We start from the raw sequence: 18,017 nt of genomic DNA on the forward strand, positions 1-18,017 counted from the left end.
GATTGGTGGTTTGTTGCTTTGCTGAGCTGTTGAGCTCACTCTTGTTTTCTGGTGGTTTTCAGATTCTGGGAAATGGAAGGAAGTCCAGGAATAGATTCAGAGTCTGATCCGTATATGTTTTGTTTGTTCCTTTTGATTTTTGTACAGTCATGGCTTTTCTGTTCTGTCTTTCTTTCTGTTCAAAAGCCATGTACTGTATCTGTAGATGATTGTTTTGAGTAAAATGAAAATATAGATGTTTTGTTCCGCTGTGTTTGATGATTCATAGTGGTTCTGTGTTTGTGTGTCTATTGAGTTGATTAATTTGGAAGATTCAGTTCAGTAACCAAATTCCAAAGCCAGATCCTGGATAAAAAGGTTTGGTCGCGGTCCGGCTCGGGCGGGATCCGTCCCCGTCGGGTCGGGTCGTGACAAATTCGATGTACGAAAAAAGACACCTCCTGGCAGAATGGAATAGATGCTTGAACAAATTAGAACTAAACTTTCTGGTGATCCAAGATCTCTTCTTAATCCTATACTTAAGAAGAAAATAATTCTGGTGTTCACAAATATCGGAAGTAACAACTCTACTACACTAAAGACCCCGAAAGGGACTCTTCTCAAGACGGTGGTCACAAACCTCAAGAAAACCTCCCTGGTAAATGAGAAAAGGGGAGTCAACATCAAGATAATGGGATGCCTCGTGACATCCAGATACCACCATCGGGTCTGCAACACTCATGCAAACAGACAGAAGGCGTCCATAAGTTACAACGTACTGCCACCGGATCTGCAATACACATGCAAGCAAACAAAACACATCCATAAGTTACAACGTACTGCCACTGGATCCGCATCACTCGTATTAGCGGACAGAAGGCATGTATAAGCTCTCAAATAAAATATTGTGTACCCAAATGGCAATTACTTGCACAACTATAATTATTTCGGTGTACCCCTGCACGTGCACTATAAATTGTATACACATAGGTACAATAAAGGGAAAAATACAATCTCAACCTGTATGGACCCCGGCGAACGTGTTATAAATACACACGTGACGTCTAGGGAAGCTGCGCGGGTCGATAAATGAATTCAAGTTCGAACCCGATCCTTCTATACGGATCAATAAGAGTCGATAGGGTTAGAACCTTCAAATGAATACCCGGTTGTGGCGACCAGTGTATTTATTTTGATATATTCATATTAGGCCGTCAAGACCTATAAAAATGAGAATTCACTAACAAAAAGCACAAAACTTATGAAACCCGATCCTCCTAAGCAGGTAAATAGGAGTGGAAAGGGTTCAAACCATCGAATAAATAAGCGATCATGAAGTCGACTGAAATATTTATCTTATACATTCATATTAGGCCTTTAAGGTCTATAACAAAAGAAGTTCATTCTCAAGGCCATAAAGCCTACGAAATCAGATCCTCTGTCGATAACTCGACAAGTTGACAATATTCAATCTATAAAGAGAAATGACCCCAAACACCCCGATGATGGCCTGAAGATCTCAACCGGAGGGGTTAATTTCGGGCATTTTTCAAATGTCTCCCAAAAGTCCACACAAAATCCAAACTCTACAAAGTCCAAAACTCAACAAAACCCAAATTCCAAGATATTTAAATTTGAAATTATCCATCAATCACTCAAAGCAAAATCCATCTATCATCCGCAACAGTTTGCCGAGGTGGACAAATTCAAATATAACTTCAACTCACATAGAGCTAATGCCTAGTCGAAAATATTACTAGGATCCATTTTCAAACAATCTCCTCCCAATAAGGACATGGTACGTGTCTTCTAACCGACAGTTTTGCCGCCAAATGGCACCGCAGGATAAACGGTTATGACCCGGAGTCCTCTGAATCGAGTGATTTTGCCGCCAAATGGCATCACGAAATACTGATTATGGCCAGCGTCGTTACATTCCTTAGTGGCATCAAATCCTTGAGATATAAATCAATAGGATATGATCGATAGGGCACAAAGCCCTCTATCAGCTAAGGTGAATTAAAATTTGTCCTCTTAGACAAACATTCACCCCAGGTCTACAAGGTCCCCTTGGACGAAGCAACCCATGGCTGCCGACAAGGATCCTTCTGTCAGGTTGGGTCGACTACCTCCTCTGACTAAGTAGACCAGGGACCACGATGGCCCGGGACGACAGAACCATGAGATCTTGATCGGGTCTATCATCCATTCCCCCACCATCCGCTTTAAGTGCAATATGGTGCAATTTCTAATTTTAAATATCAAATCTTCAAATTCTCAACCATTTCCAAACTTCTCAACCATTTCCAAACTTCTCAAATACCTATGCCCATGCTGCTACTATATACCAAATAACATGTATCTCTATATGTATCTGATTGACGACTAAACTTAATCGAAAGTTCTCTCTCGTAATCGGGAGGGGTAATTAACTATAGGGGCTTGCGCCTATAGGAAACCAGAACTCGGATCATAAAGTCCTCGCAAAACGAGGGTGAAATTTTTGGGTAGTGTCTTATCTACAAACTCATCTGCCTTACAAAATTTACCCCGGAAATTATTCCGTTAAAACTCCCTCGCCAAAGAAAAAGCACAATCAGTGCGGGCGGAGGCCGGGGCCTAATTTCGGAGCCCACAGACGATTGGAGCACATGCATGATGTGTTTTCAGCATATAGATTAGAGTTATTATAGAGATATAGCCTTCTATCCTCTTGTGCAAGTGTTGCGGATCCAATGACATACATTATCGATGAATTTTGCTTCAGAAAAATGTATTTTGGCATTCCAGATAATTCTCTCTTCTTTGTAATCATTCAAGCTTCTATTATTTTCATGGTTCAATAGTCGTACAATTGCTAGCACTGCAATATATATATAAGCCTCCAAAATCTTTCCAAACATAGAATTTTAGTGATGAGAATACGAATTCCTTATAACTACGGCTTATAACATTATGGATTTCTGATGTTGACATGTCATTGGAATCTCACTCTCTACTTCTACAATTGGTGTTTAAGACATACTACATTATCATTCTTGTTGAATGATATAGTTACAAAATGATCATCTGATTCTTGCTCTTCACTTATCTTAGACTTTAGATTATGTTTAAATTTAACCATTGAGTTTTCTGATTTAGCATGGTTTTCCCCTAAACTACCATTAAGCTTGCAATTTCTTTCACTAAAATATCTTTACAAGATGGAAGATCATCAACTGTAGAAAGTTTTCTATTTTCCATAAAATTCTCATATAGATTGGTTGTGGAAATAGTTGTATCCATAGATAATTTTGTTATTGTTGAATTTGTACGTAACACATCTATTCATAAAACAATTAGCAACTTCAAGAAGAATAGCATTGTCTCCCAAGACAATATTACAGCGATTGTCCATAAAATCATTCAAATCCTCATTCTTTGGATTATTATAAATCTTGTTAGGTTTATCTTCATCCCAAACTCTTGCATTTACATGTGTTGCCTCTGCTTCAGTTATACGAGTTTCATGAGTGTGGTATCTTTTCATCATCATATTTTTTTATATAATAAATTAAAATGACAAATTAATTGTGTGGGGGATCCTTTTTGTTCAATTTCAATTTCGACAGCCTCCCGACATCCCCTACCCGCGAGGGTTTAGAGAAGGCACTTTCCCTTTCAAATCCGCCCCCCCAGATAGGATTCAACAACCGAGGGCTTCAAGGGAGCGAATCAACACCGGAATTGGTCTTCAAGTCTTCTAATGCAGTGCTTGTGGAATTTTGGCATTTCCCTTGTATTTCAGCAGCCTTATGGTGCCTCCTCCCTCTGAGGAGGGGTTGGAGAGGGCACTTGCCCTTTTAATCTGCTCGGCCAGATCGAAACAACAGCCAAGGGCTTTAGGGGAGCGAATCGACCCCAGAATTAGTCTTCAAGTATTCCATTGTGCTCGACATGCTAATTAAGTGATTTAATTTAATTTTAAAAGATTTTTTTTATTCCACTTGAAAATCTGGAAGCCTTTCAATGCTACCTCCCTACGAGGGGATGTTGGGGAGGGAACATGCCCTTTTAATTCACTCGGCCAAATCGAATCAACGTCCAAGGGCTTTGTGGGTATTGGGATCGTGGGAGTCGGTCGACAGTTATAGGTCAACAGTCTGATGTCTTGTAAACAATACACTGAAGACTCAACATATTCAATTCCATCATGCAAGATGCATAAAACCTAATCACATGATTCATTGGACTCCGATTCAACAATGTCCAAAGCAAGTTAAAACAAATCATTGTTGGCATGAATGCCTTCTATAGTCAAAAACATTCCCCTATACTTGCCAAGGAAAAATGTATAATATAAAGCTTAATACTCACTCACAATGCGTATAACTAGAACTGCAAGTTCCAAGACTCCAGACCATGCTTTGGAAAGTTTGAGAGTATTGATCCCAATTGCATATTTGTACTTGGCATTGCTAATTTAATAACTTTCATTAACATAGATTCTCTCTTAACTCTCATAAATTTTGGCCTATGGCATATTATATGGGGAATTGATATAACATTAATAGTATTGAAGGTTTGTTATTAGAAGCCATCTTAGACATACACAAATTAGCCACAAATTGAACTAAATTGAGTTAAAGATAGAACAATAAAACAAGTGCGTATGAATCAATAAAACAAGTGCGTATGAATACCTCGATGACCATCACAAATTCCAAACACATGAATATCTTTCTCATTGCACATTTGGGGAAGCAAAAAGTGTGTATCCTCCATTTTCTCCCTTCTCCCACATGCTGCAAAAGATCCCCATGATAATGTAGGTTGGTATTGCAGAGGTTCATGTAAAGAACTAGGCCAGAGTTTCATTATTTTATTTCCATCATGAGCTTCCTTTGATGTTAGCTCCCCTTGGTCGAACCAGTTTAATTCTTCTTGAAAACAGGGAAGGCTATTCAGACCATTTCGATATTGACTTCTCAGAGAAGATGAAAGCACTTCAGAGTGTTTTTCCACACCTGTTTTTATGACATCCTTCATAATATCATCTAGTTCTTTAGTTATCTCATAGAAAGATGGTCTAAATACAGGATTTGAGTCCCAACACCTTTGGATTAGTGCAACAAGACTTGTGGGTAAGCGAGGCTTGGATTGAACAAGGGCAGGCCGCAGTCCTTCAGAAACTACTGCTGCCGTAAGTTGCTGCTCGGTATAGCTCATTTCAAGAACTGTGTGGGCCTTGAAGAAACGACCCATTAGTTTGGAAACCAGCAATTAGCAAAACAGTAAGTGGATATGATGACAAAGATTTATAATCGTTGTTCAGTTCTTGACCATGACATCATTGTTAAATTATACCTGAGCTTCCGCACGTAGATCAGTATAAGGAACTACACCAGTAAGAAGTTCACTGCAAAAGATTAACTATGTGTAAGAAAGCTATTGCAACAGGTCATTTTTTTCATTTAGCATGCATAAAATGATAGAAATCTGAAGATTTCTAGAGGTCGAAAAAGCATGATATTAAAGTCGAGGTGAAGACTAGGTTAATTTAAATTTTAATGTGACATAAGGTTTGAACCTTCACCCACTATATTTCTTGGAATTTCCTAATTTAGTGGTTTCCAATTCCATGCTTTAGCAGTCCACACATTACGATTAACTAACATACGTTAGGTCACCGATTTGGAAGAACGACTTTGACAATGTCATCGTTTGGTTCACGTTCTTGCTTATCCCTTTTATTGATGAGAGTTATGGATGCTGATATACTACGTTAACTAATGAACTGAAGTTGTTATGTTCCTTCTTACGCTATTTATGTTATTTTAGCTGGATTTAGATGCAGATGTTATAGCTAATTTGTCCTGATTTGAAGTATTGTAGCATGTGGGTGAGATTCCTTCTGTTGATGAATGGTACAATATCAACATTCAGTTTTTCCTTCTATACAAGTTCTCTACTGAAGCAAAGAATCGTATGCAGATAATTTCCTTATTTTCAACTTGGCACTATAGCCCAGGATCGGGCATTACTCCAACAATTCTGTCACAGTAGCAGATATCGGATGCAGATAATTTCCTCAATACATACTCTCATCCAATTTGGTATCAGAGCATATGATTGTCCTATAAACCCAACTAAAAATAGAACATAATATCTATGTTAATTAATAAAACAACAAAAGATGAAATATAAATAAATCGGATAGGTTATGATTACAAAGTAAATAAAACGTGACGTTCATTAGGTTCAACATTAATTTATAAGGATAATTTCTTCAAAAGACCATCCAACTTAATGGAGGATCCATCATGATTACTTCCTTTGTTTTTGAATTCTCTTTAATTGTGAAAATTTCTCTATAAATAAGGGATACATGTAAGATTGTACACACACAAATGTAATTTAGCACATTTGCTTACGTAAAAGTCTTTCCTCTAAGACAATGAGCCACTCCTCTTTCTCTGCCAGCCTATCTTTTGGCCTCTCTCTCTTTCTCTCTCTACCCTTGGTTGACCTCTCTCTTTGAGGAAATGGGACACTCTTCTTCTTTTTCTCTATCTTTTTGCATCTCTCCCCTTGGTTGACCACTCTCTCTGCTAAACTCAAAAATGGTGCTCTCTAGTGTGAAAAGAGTATCCTCATCAGCTATTCTACCATGTTTCCTGTGTGGATGTGGCATAGAGTTACTAGTCGCAGACTTCCCTACTCCCCCCTTGTTTCTCTCTCACATATGGATGTAAGTTCAAATCTACCATGCATGCAAGTTTCAAACTCCCTTTATTTTCTTGTCTTCAAATTAATGAGTTGGTGGCTCTCGGACTAGATAGGGGAGTAGTTGTAGGCCTGATTTTAAAAATTTATTCAGTATGATAAAATATGGTTTGTATTAGCTTTCTTAGATCCTTAGTAATACATTAAGCATTTTTACCATAGTATGATTGGCTAAAGTTAAAATGTAAAAGTCATGCATACCCAACGTATACGACATGAAGGGATCCACATATGCAACTGCATCCATAAATTGTAGAGGCTATTTCCATTCATTGTTTAAAATTGCGCAATATGAGGCTCGCCTTGAGGCCTGCCTCGGCGCAATTCCAGAGAAAAACACCTCGAGGTGTTTTTTTTTAGGCTTATGCCTCATCTTAGCTCACACCCACCTTGAGGAGCGCCTCGTCCAGTTGGCATGAGACGTACACCTCAGTCTATTTATGTGTTTTTTTATTTAAAACTTATCTAAATCCTATACAAAAGCTCCAAAAAAATCATGCCTTCTTGCACCCCTAAGCCGCAACAACTTCCTCTCAACTGCCTCGACCTCCAGCCCACCTCCTTCATCATAGCCACCTACGTCATAGCCAATACAGGGGATCACTTGAAAGCAACATGCCACCACCATCTCCTCTAAAAATTTTGGAGTATTACACTTATCTTTATGTTGATGAAAAACATTTATGAAAGATGAAGATAACTAAAATAAATGAAGAAACAAATTAGAGGTATTGAACCCTACAAGAAGAGGCAAAGGAGAGATCAATTTGTTATGACAACGACTTAAATAAAAACCGCCTTAGTAATAATAGAACAAATGAATTCTGAGTTGTCAATTATTTTAAGGAATTAAATGTAGATGAGTAGGCAACTGAGATAGAAAAAATTTAGAGCTGAGCTTAATGTTATATGATATTTTTATGCAATTCATATATTTTTATGTTGTTTTATTCCTGTAATATTTGAATTTCAATTCTAGTTCACATAATTTATCACTTACTAATTTACATCTTATGCAATTTTTATTTCATATGTACGTAAATTTGTTACTTCATAGTTCAAAAGAAATTTAATATGTGGTCCTTTAACATATTATTTGAGTATTATATAAAAAATCATTTTTAACTTTTATTTTAACTTAATTTTTAAATTTTGAGGCTTACGCCTCAAAACGTCTTGAGGTTTACGCCTCGCCTCACAAACGAAAAATGCCTCAATACCCAATTGTGCAATTTTAAAACTTCTTTCCATTATTAAAATGATAGACCATCGAGTACAATAGAGGTAACCTATTCATTGGTTCTATGGCCATCATTACTACAACAAGAAGATATAAAGTTAACTTGCACCATTCGTTAAAATATAGAAAATTTAACAATTGCAAACATATTTATATTTAATCTTACATAACATATTTCTAATGTTCATAAGAGATACAGGTACCGTGTGCAATTAATACTTTCAATAACTACGGCATCATAATATTGTTCCATGTATCATATCTGTATCAGATTCATTTATGTTTCATGAAACAATATCTTAGTTAGAATAAAATATCCTTAAAGATAAAACATGACATGATTGAATCTCTAAAAAACTCAATCATTAATACCATTGAAATAAAATATGCATATGCTTTAAACAAAAAGGGACATCATAAGACCATCAGATGAACAACCAGAACATCTCGTCGCAACTATCAGCGATAGAAAGAAACTTACTTAATTGATATAGCAAAACTATATACATCTGACTTTTCAGTATGTATATCCTTCCTAAGTATCTCTGGTGCCATATAAATGAGTGTCCCAACCATATTTTTCTTGTGAAATCCACCAGTAGGCTTGCCAGAGGATTTCCAATTCTCCAATGATACGTGTTTAAGATCCTTCATATATGAGGACAAACCAAAATCTGCCAGGTGTGGGCAAAAATTACTATCAAGCTGCAAAAAAAATGTAAGTTACTTTGCGGAAATAGATGGTGCTTAAAATCAAGTAAAAAAATGTGGAAGATAAGTACTAGAATATTTCCAGGCTTCACATCTCTATGCACAACGCCAAGTTCATGCATGTACTGCAGAGCCTTTGCTGAAAATGGAGATTCAATAAAACAAAAATAAAAGTCAGCTACATGAATAGTTTAGAAATTAAAAAAAAAAAAAATTGCAATGACACACCCTTAGTAACTCGAATCCCAGATACCTCCAATGATGTACCTCTAAATATACTACCATAAATCCTTTTAAGAAGTTCTCTTACAACAAAATATATGCAAGCTAACCTTTCTTTTATTTAATCGAAAGAATGCTCAAGATACTAAGATTATTCTTAGAGGTTGGAATTAAGAGTAAGTGAAATATAAGAATACTTTGGGGGGTGCGCAAGTGGGGGCATGTGCCCACCATAAAAGAAAATTATAATTATAGTAATATAAGTCCAATTGATTTTTCAATGTGCTCATGCGACGTGCATCCCATTGCATTTATGTAGTGTGTTCACATGCCTTCAATTTATTTTAATTTTCTCATTTTCAAAATGGTGTGCTTTTCGGTGCAACAACATGCTTTTTTAGGCAGTCATGCACTTTATTGGATTAGTGCACGCTTTTCAAGCAGTTGCATGCTTCTCGGGATTGTCATACATTTTCTAATGCTACTGCGCGCTTCTCGAGGAAGGACACTTGAGTTTAAATTTTATATAGTGATACATGCGAAGACTTAAAACATTCAAATTTTGATTATCTTTGTGCGAGTATTTACTGCTAAAAGGTGTGCAAAGTAGGGGTGCAAACAAGCCGAGCTGAGCTTGAGTCACACCTAACTCGAGCTCAGCTCATCCAATAAATAGTGGGCTTAAGCTCGAGTCGAGCACATGTATTGAGCTCAAGTCGAGCTTATATATTAAGCTCGAGTTCGACTTGCTAACTGAAGTTCGTTGGAGGTAGATGCTCGTTGGCGCTAGAGAAGCCTGTCGGAGAAGGCGATGTAGTGGCAACTCATGTGAAAGTCATCAAGGGCCTCAAGGCAAACATCCCAAATGGAGCAAGGAGTGCACTGCATCTTGTTCTTTTCAAAGAAAAAAATTCTACTAGAGAAGCAGTACAGGCGTGCAGCTCCTTTAATGTTAAAAAGGCAAAGTCTCTTCCGTCTTTTAATGAAGAAAATGACAGCAAGCAGCTTTCAAATTTTTTTAATAAACAAATGCATTTAATGTAGGAAATGATAGTAGCATGCTTTTGAATTTTTTTTAAACTATCGAAAAATAATATTTTAATTTTATTTTAAAACATACAAGCCTACTCATGAGCTAACAAACCGAATTATATCAAACTTGAACTCAGAGCCTGTTTATTACTCAAACTCAACATTATGCTACGAGCCCCTCATCTCCTCAATTTGAATAAAAGAAATAAGTTTGCATAACTGAAATTCATAAAAATATGTTAATTATACAATATAAATCATTGTGTTGAACACTTAATTTAAAACAAATATGCCATATTCAATTATTTTGATGTGTATTCATACGACTTTATTCATTTTTTTGTATGTTTTGCATATTCTATACTATTGACAAATATAGAAGAAAGATTAGAAAAAAGCAATCCAGGAAATCAATTTAAGTAACTAAATCTTAATTTACGAAAGAAAATTACAGATAATAGCATGCCCATTACCTTTAAATATACAATATATAATTATTGAAAGTAGTGCAACATAAATAGCTAAGGTATCAAAATTAAGGGTTTGACAACCCTCGTCTCCTAATTTTATGCTATACAAACCCCGTAGGCCCTACAAAGCCCTTAAGTTTATTCCTTATAGATGTGAGACTCTAAAATACAACAAGAAAAATAAGCCTTTATCCCACCATGTGGGGTCAGCTACATAAACCTTTTTTTTCTAAATTTTGTCCAATTAAGGGTCAAATTCTCACCTAAATCTAATAAAAAATTTTGATTTTTACTACTTTCTAACCAAATCTTTAAAAGTCTACGTTTACCTTTCTTAACATAGGTTGGATCTAATACATCTGCTCTCATAGTTGGGTCATCAAATAGATGACGTTTTATGTGACCAAACGATCTTAAGCGACTATCTCTATACTTATTTGCCACTAGAGCTACTCCAATATTAGGGGTTCTACAATGCAATATAAATATCTTGGATGTTCCCTACACACTTCTTTTGGGTGTCATCAACCAACGATTAAATAAGTTTTGTGTGTGTGCTAGGGATAAAGAATTTTTTTTTATAGTTTAAATTTTTTAATCAATAGTTGATCTTTTAAGCTAGTTAATAAGGATTATTTTGAAAAGAGTTCAAATAATATCTTAGGTATATTTGATGCATTTGATGTGGTATCAAGGTGATTTTTTGCTCAAACATAAAACAATTTTTTTTTGCTTAAACATAAAAGAAGAATGTGTTTTGAATTAAACCAACATGCATGGGAAGGCGACTATGCCATTTATATGAGTGTTCAACATTATAAAAACTTCTAGCCAAATGAACCTTTACGTGTTGATGCTAAAAGAAGGAAAATTTCATGTACCATTAATTCTTCTTGTCAATAACAATCATTGTACCAAATAATGACCCATTGGAAGTAATATAACTGAGAAGATGTAATATTTCCTTAGTTTAACACCACCATAGGCATAAAAATTAGCTCATCTACCAACAAGAGGGAAATAATGTACCCTTCTCTCATGAAACCTTTTTTGCAAAGAGATAAATGCAAGGGACTTCCCTTATTACATTTCATTACATAAAAGTTTATAGATCACAAAACCAACAAACTCTTCAATTTTCCTTAACATTCCAGTTTTCCTCAGCACCAAACATAGCTGTCAATGGCGCAAAATAGTGTGCGCCATGGCGCACAGCGCGGCGCGGCGCACCTACGGCGCCATGTTCATGGCGAGGCGCATTTGTTTAAAATAGCGCGTGCTATTTGCGCCACATGTGAGCCACGACGCAAAATAGCACGTCAAATTGTTTTTAAATTTCGGTATACTTATAAATATTTTTTATATTTAAAAATATATCTATATTTTAAGATAAACGACTGTTCATTGCTCTAATTTCACGAAAGATTTTCTGTTTGTTGCATCCGCCGAACACATCCCGCAGTCCCTAAGTCGAGGTCGTTGAATCTATCCCGAAGTCGAAGGTTTTCTATTTTCTATTTGCTGCATTCGCTGCTTCCGCCTAATCTGTCCCGAAGTTGAAGTCGTTGTTTCCGCTGAATCGTCCCGCAGAGCAGTGCTTCTGCCAAATCCTCCCCCTCCTTCGTCTGTTCCAATAAAAAATCTTACCAGCTGACTCCGATTTGCAACCTCCATCTGTTCCGCACAGCTCCGTTGTTTTGCACGGCTATTTCTTACAAGAATTTATAACTTAACAGGTATGCTCGGTACTGCTAGGTACATGCTCGGTACCGCTAAGTAAATGCTCGGTACCGCTATGTATATGTTGGAGACCGCTCGATACCGCTAGTTACATGCTCTGTACCGCTTGGTACAGCTCGGTATCGCTAAGTACATGCATGATACCGCTCGGTACCGCTATGTAAATGCTCGGTACCGCTCAGTACATGCTCAATACTGCTAGTTACATGCTCTGTACCGCTCGGTACAGCTCGGTACAACTAGGTACACGCTCGGTATCGCTAAGTACATGCATGATACCGCTCGGTACTGTTATGTAAATGCTCGGTACCGCTCGGTACATGCTCGGTACCGCTAGTTACATGCTCTGTACCGCTCGGTACAGCTCGGTACAACTAGGTACAAGCTCGGTATCGCTAAGTACATGCATGATACCGCTCGGTACCGCTATCTAAATGCTCGGTACCGCTCGGTACATGCTCGGTACCGCTAGTTACATGCTCTGTTCTGCTCGATACAACTAGGTACACGCTCGGTACCGCTCCCTAATTTCCATACAAACGAACTTCAAAATTTCTCTTACAAATAAATTTTGTTCCGAGGGCGCTACCCACGAAAACCCCCACAAGGGCGCTGCCCCTTGACCCTGCGACCTGACTTGGCAGGTCGAACCCCTCCAGGGGGGAGCGCCCCCTTGGACCCCCGGCAGCCCCCATATTATGTTTCTTGGACAATATTATGTTTCTTTTATCTAAATTTATTTGCTTTTAGGTGATCATAAAATGTCAGATTCAGTTCAATCTTTAAAAAAAAATCCAGCATGGAAATATGCTATACTAACAAATGAATTCGACAACAACAGTGTGGCATGCATTTTTTGTGGTAAAATAACAAAAGGAGGAATTACACGCCACAAACAACACCTCGTTGGGGGTTTTAGGAATGCAAAACCTTGCTCTAATTGTCCCGAGCACGTGAAGTCTGAAATTAAGACATCCATGTTGAAAAAAAAAAGATTTAAAGGAACAGTTTAATGACATATCAAATGTCAACCTTGCTGAAGAAGAAGGAGAAGACTTTGATGTGATGACAGATGATATTTTAGTTTCCAAACCATCCAAAATGTTGTGGACAAATAAATCTAACACATCTAGTCAAGGATCGACATCTACATCTATCTTCAAAACATCACGACCTAAAAGTCCATTAGATACGTTCCTTACACCAAATCCTGAAGATGTAGTAAAGCATAGAAAATGTCAGTTTAACAAAGAAATGGATGCAGCTAAAAAAGAAATGAGAGGAAGGGATGTTCAAGTGTTCAGTAGATGGATGTATGATGCTGGGATTCCATTTAATGCTGTGAACTATGATAGTTTCCCTGCTATGGTAGATGCACTAGGGCTGTTTGGACCTGGTATGATACCTCATAGTTATCATGAGGTACGAGTTACTTGTTTGAAGAAAGAGGTTGGACATACACATAAGCTATTACGATGCCATCAAGAAGATTGTCTACAATATGGTTGTTCTCTTATGGCAGATGGATGGACGTCGAAGAATGGGAAAAACTTAATCAATTTTCTTGTTAATTGTCCAAGAGCTAGTGCATTCATAGAATCAATTGATGCTAGTTCTTTCTCCAAGAATGCTGTGAAAATGTTTAAACTTTTTTGCAAGTACATTGAGGTTATTGGACCACATAATGTGATCCAAGTGGACTGATAATGCATCCGGAAATGTTCTTGCAGGTTTGTCACAACTTTTATTCTAAAGTTATGTTATTTCATGAAGAATTTGTATATATCTTAACTTAAATTATAATGACATAACAGGAAAATTATTGATGGACAAATATCCTCATATTTATTGGACTCCTTGTGCTGCTCACTGTTTGGATTTAATAATGGAGGACATTTTCAAAATTCAAAAGCTAAGGCGATGCTTTGAGAAAGCAGTGGCAGTACACAGTTTTATATATTCTAGGCCTCGCTTACTTGAGTTAATGAGAATGTGCACAAATCGAAGAGCACTTGTCAAACCCGCAAAGACTCGCTTTGTAACAGCTTTCTTAACTTTAAGACATTTTCATCAACAACAACTGAACTTGAAGAAAATGTTTATTTGTGAGGAATTTATCTTGGGTCCTTATGCGAAAGAGGCTAAAGCAAAACAATCTCAACATACAATCTTACAGCAATCATTTTGGAACACTATAGTGTATGCCTTAAAAATAGTATTCCTCCAGCTGTAAGACAAAGAACTACCCGATCTCCAGGTATCATTATTTACAAAAAATTAAGACTGATTTGTTATATAATATTGAAAAAAATTCATTTCTTCCAGCTGATTGGTGGTTGGCATATGGACAAGGAGCTCCCAATTTACAAAGCTTTGCTATCAAAGTCCTAAGTTTAATATGTAGTTCATCTGGATGCGAACGCAATTGGAGTATTTTTGAACATGTAAGTATTTTATAATGTATGTGTTGATTTTTTATATATGTTCATTATATAGTAATGTAATAATATTTTAATTGCAGCTTCATAGCAAACGAAGAAGCAAATTGGATCATGGTCATTTAAAGGATTTAATTTATGTGAAATATAATAGAGCACTGATTCGGAAATTCAATCATCGTGATGTCATTGATCCTATTTCTTTGGCTGAGATAGATGATGCAAATGAATGGCTAACAGGAAAATTAGATGATGAGTCTGATGAAGAAAATGACTTTATTGCTGGAGAGGAAGATTTAACTTGGACAAGTGTTGCTAAAGCTACTGGTGTTTATGATAAAAGCTATAATATACGGGAAAAATCTAAAGGGAAAGAGAAAGAATCTTTAATGATGCATGATGTTGCTATTGAGAATGATGATGAGGGTGATGAAGAGGGTTATGAAGTAGGAGACAATGTTGATGAAGATAATGAAGCTTTTTTAGCATTTGATGATGAAGATTCCCAAAAAGAGTAGATTAAATTCTTATTTGATCTTTTAAAAAAAGATTGTAATATTTGAATTATGAGATATTTGGATGTTACTTAGTCGAACTTATATATGTTATGGTTATCTTTTATTATTATGATAGTTTGTCTTTCATTTTTAATAATGTTTCATATTCATGCTTATTATTTCATAATTTTTATATAGCTTTCACCATGTTCAAAATAGCGCGCGCCGCACCGTGCGCTATGTGCCATGGCTCCAAAGGGACCTTTGCGCCATGGTGCACCATTCGCCGTTAACAGGTATGGCACCAAATCAATAAGAAGAGTTTTCAGGCACAAAAATATGAATGATGAGTTTTGCAAAGCAAAATCACAGCAATGAGCCACCCCCACTACTAGCCATGGAGTAGTTTCAACTCACTCAGGTTGGACTTATATTTGTCATTGATAAAGGCCTCTCTGTTAATGAAAGGCTCCCAAGATGAGAAAATAAGGTTCCTAGTTCCTCAAGAGTCTTCTAGTTGAGTTCAAACAAAGCATTTTGATAATGAATAATAGAAATAATATAGATTTCCCATAAGCCAATAGCATGACTTAGAATATAGCTCTGGATATGTTATTCAAGGAGCAGTCATGGTTCTATGATCATATAGCCATATACGGTAAAACTAAAACAAATGAAATTATATAGTAACTATGATTCTACAGAAGAGATATAATTCATAATTTTAGCCTTCGTTTTTATCTATTCATACACAGTCTATCATTCTCTAACGCGATGGTCATCAGTAGCTGGGGTGAACATCTAATGAAACCATACTAAACTTTTCCAGAAGATGTAAAAAGGGGGTGAGACCGATATGAAGTAAAAGTGAAACTAAAATAGCCACTCTTCTTATGAGCAAGCTCATAAAGGCCAACATCTCTGTGTGAGCAACAGATGAGACCAAGAGTCTTAGCAAAAAGCGTCTGCTGAGAACATTGAACAGCAGGGAGGACAAGGAAGGTGATAAACGATCTTAGGGGGTTCATAATGTAGAAGTTTCTCAAACCAGTTAAGAATTATCACAAGTGACATGTTTATCAAATAGACAATTAGCGGTCAGCGAAATAAGCAGACAAATTGAAAATATGAGAGCCATGGAACAGAAGAAAGAAACCAATAACAGTAACGTTGAAGCCATACCCAGATCATAAGCGATCACAAGGGCTTCATCTACGGAAGGACTCCACTCTTCCACATGCACTTTATGAGCCAAACTTCCCATTTCATAGAACTCAAAGAAGAACATATAATTCGGCGGCCTAGCATGTGCTGCAACCAGCTTCGCCAAGCCCGGGTGGTCCAATTTGCTTCAAATTCCAAATTAGTAATCACGCTTCATGAAGAAACAAAAACGACTTCTACAAAATTGGCAACCTTTCGTACCATAAAAGTTGCAATTCGCGGTGGAACTTGTCGATGTTCTCCGAGGTGGAGAGAATGGGCTTCTTAGCAACGACCTTCTGGCCTTGGAGCCTTGCTTCAAATACAGTGCTTTCGGAGCCTTTAATCAGAGAAATGACATCGTCACCAAAGAAGAAAGAGCGTTTGTGACGGTGTTTGAAGTACATACTAATTTATATTTATTCTTACCTCGAGCAATCGTGGAAAGAAGAGAATAAGAAGAGGGTGGAAAATGGAGGCGGATGCCCTCGCTCGAGCAGCAGCCACGAAAGCAGGTATTGGCTTCCACCATCTCCACCATGCTTTCTACTAACAGAGCCGGAGCCACACCACAGGATGATATGGGGCGGGGGCGGGGGCGGGGGGAAGAGATTCGCTGCTTAGAGGAGAGAAAAGTTCCGTGGAAATAGGAGGGACGTCCTGGCTTGATTAGGAGTTGAAATTCGAGCCGAGGGAGAATGAATGCGAAGCTCAGAAGAGAAGTTTCGTGGAAAAAGGAAGGCTGTCACAACAGATTTGGTTCGGTCGGATCAGAAATTGACCGATCCGAATCTGGTGGATTGGAATCCCACGTCAAAAAAGGTGAATTCGAATTCGAACCCTTAGCATTCTGAATTTCACCATATAACTCATTTTAATAAATAAAAAATACTAACTGCCTAATTATAAATTTTGAATTAATTAATAAAAAATAAGAAAATTATACTAAGAAGTAAACAATTTAAGAAAAAAATTAAACTAATCATTTTTGGATCAATATCGGATTTGCGGGTCAACCCAAATCTGACTCGTTTAATAAACCGGTTAGAATGCGCAACGAGAGCTTGAACTATTTATTAAACGGGTCAACCCGAATTTGAACTTTTTTAGTCAGATTTGAGTAAATTTGAGTTAGGTTGATGGATCGGGACATTTATTGATACCCCTAAAAATTAGAGTTATAAATTATAGTTTATAGATCACATTTAGGTTCAACTCATGGTTCAATATGAATAAAATAAATTTTATAGATACATAAATAAATCTCAATATGCATGTATCCCAATTAATCCAAAAACCTACCTAATATGAAACAAAATATATTTAAATTTTGGGGGTTAATATTCTTAGGATCCGGAATGGACACAATTATCTTATTTGGATACTACAACTTAATAAAAATAATAAAAACTTTATAAATTGTTATGAGTTTTTTTTCATTAAAAAAAGGAATTAAATATTTAAATTAGTATTTTTCTAGTTAACTTAAACTTTACTTGACATGACCCGACCTGAATCAATTTTTTCTAGTCATTAAGCCTATTTGAATCTGCCTTGAACTCATATTACTTGTGTGAGATTTTCATATCGCATCCAATACTAACAATCCTATGTTTGATTATTAAATTCTGACACTACTAGAATTTTTCTTTAATTTTTAAAGTAGGATAAGTATTTATTTTATTTAAAGTTAATGAAATTAAATATCCATTCTTTTTTA

At 36.6% G+C, this 18,017-nt stretch overlaps 1 protein-coding gene across 2 annotated transcripts in view; it reads right to left on the minus strand.

Annotated features, from left to right (window-relative positions):
• Positions 1–16,921, minus strand: part of LOC110106882 (protein kinase and PP2C-like domain-containing protein) — a 27,980-nt gene extending 11,059 nt beyond the window's left edge. The window contains exons 1-7 of one of the 2 annotated variants that reach the window (XM_020836952.2): positions 16,727–16,921; positions 16,520–16,637; positions 16,277–16,443; positions 8,767–8,834; positions 8,466–8,689; positions 5,326–5,377; positions 4,662–5,205 (exon numbers count right to left, since the gene is read on the minus strand). In XM_020836952.2, coding sequence (XP_020692611.1) covers positions 4,662–5,205; positions 5,326–5,377; positions 8,466–8,689; positions 8,767–8,834; positions 16,277–16,443; positions 16,520–16,637; positions 16,727–16,838 — 1,285 coding nt within the window. In that variant the 5' untranslated portion in view covers positions 16,839–16,921. Of the gene's footprint in view, positions 1–4,661; positions 5,206–5,325; positions 5,378–8,465; positions 8,690–8,766; positions 8,835–16,276; positions 16,444–16,519; positions 16,643–16,726 lie in introns of those variants that run through there. The other variant, XM_020836954.2, reaches the window with a different exon arrangement.
• Positions 16,922–18,017: the final 1,096 nt, after the last annotated feature.

The sequence above is a fragment of the Dendrobium catenatum genome, unplaced genomic scaffold (genome assembly GCF_001605985.2).
Source record: "Dendrobium catenatum unplaced genomic scaffold, ASM160598v2 fragScaff_scaffold_1446, whole genome shotgun sequence".
Lineage (NCBI taxonomy): Eukaryota > Viridiplantae > Streptophyta > Magnoliopsida > Asparagales > Orchidaceae > Dendrobium > Dendrobium catenatum.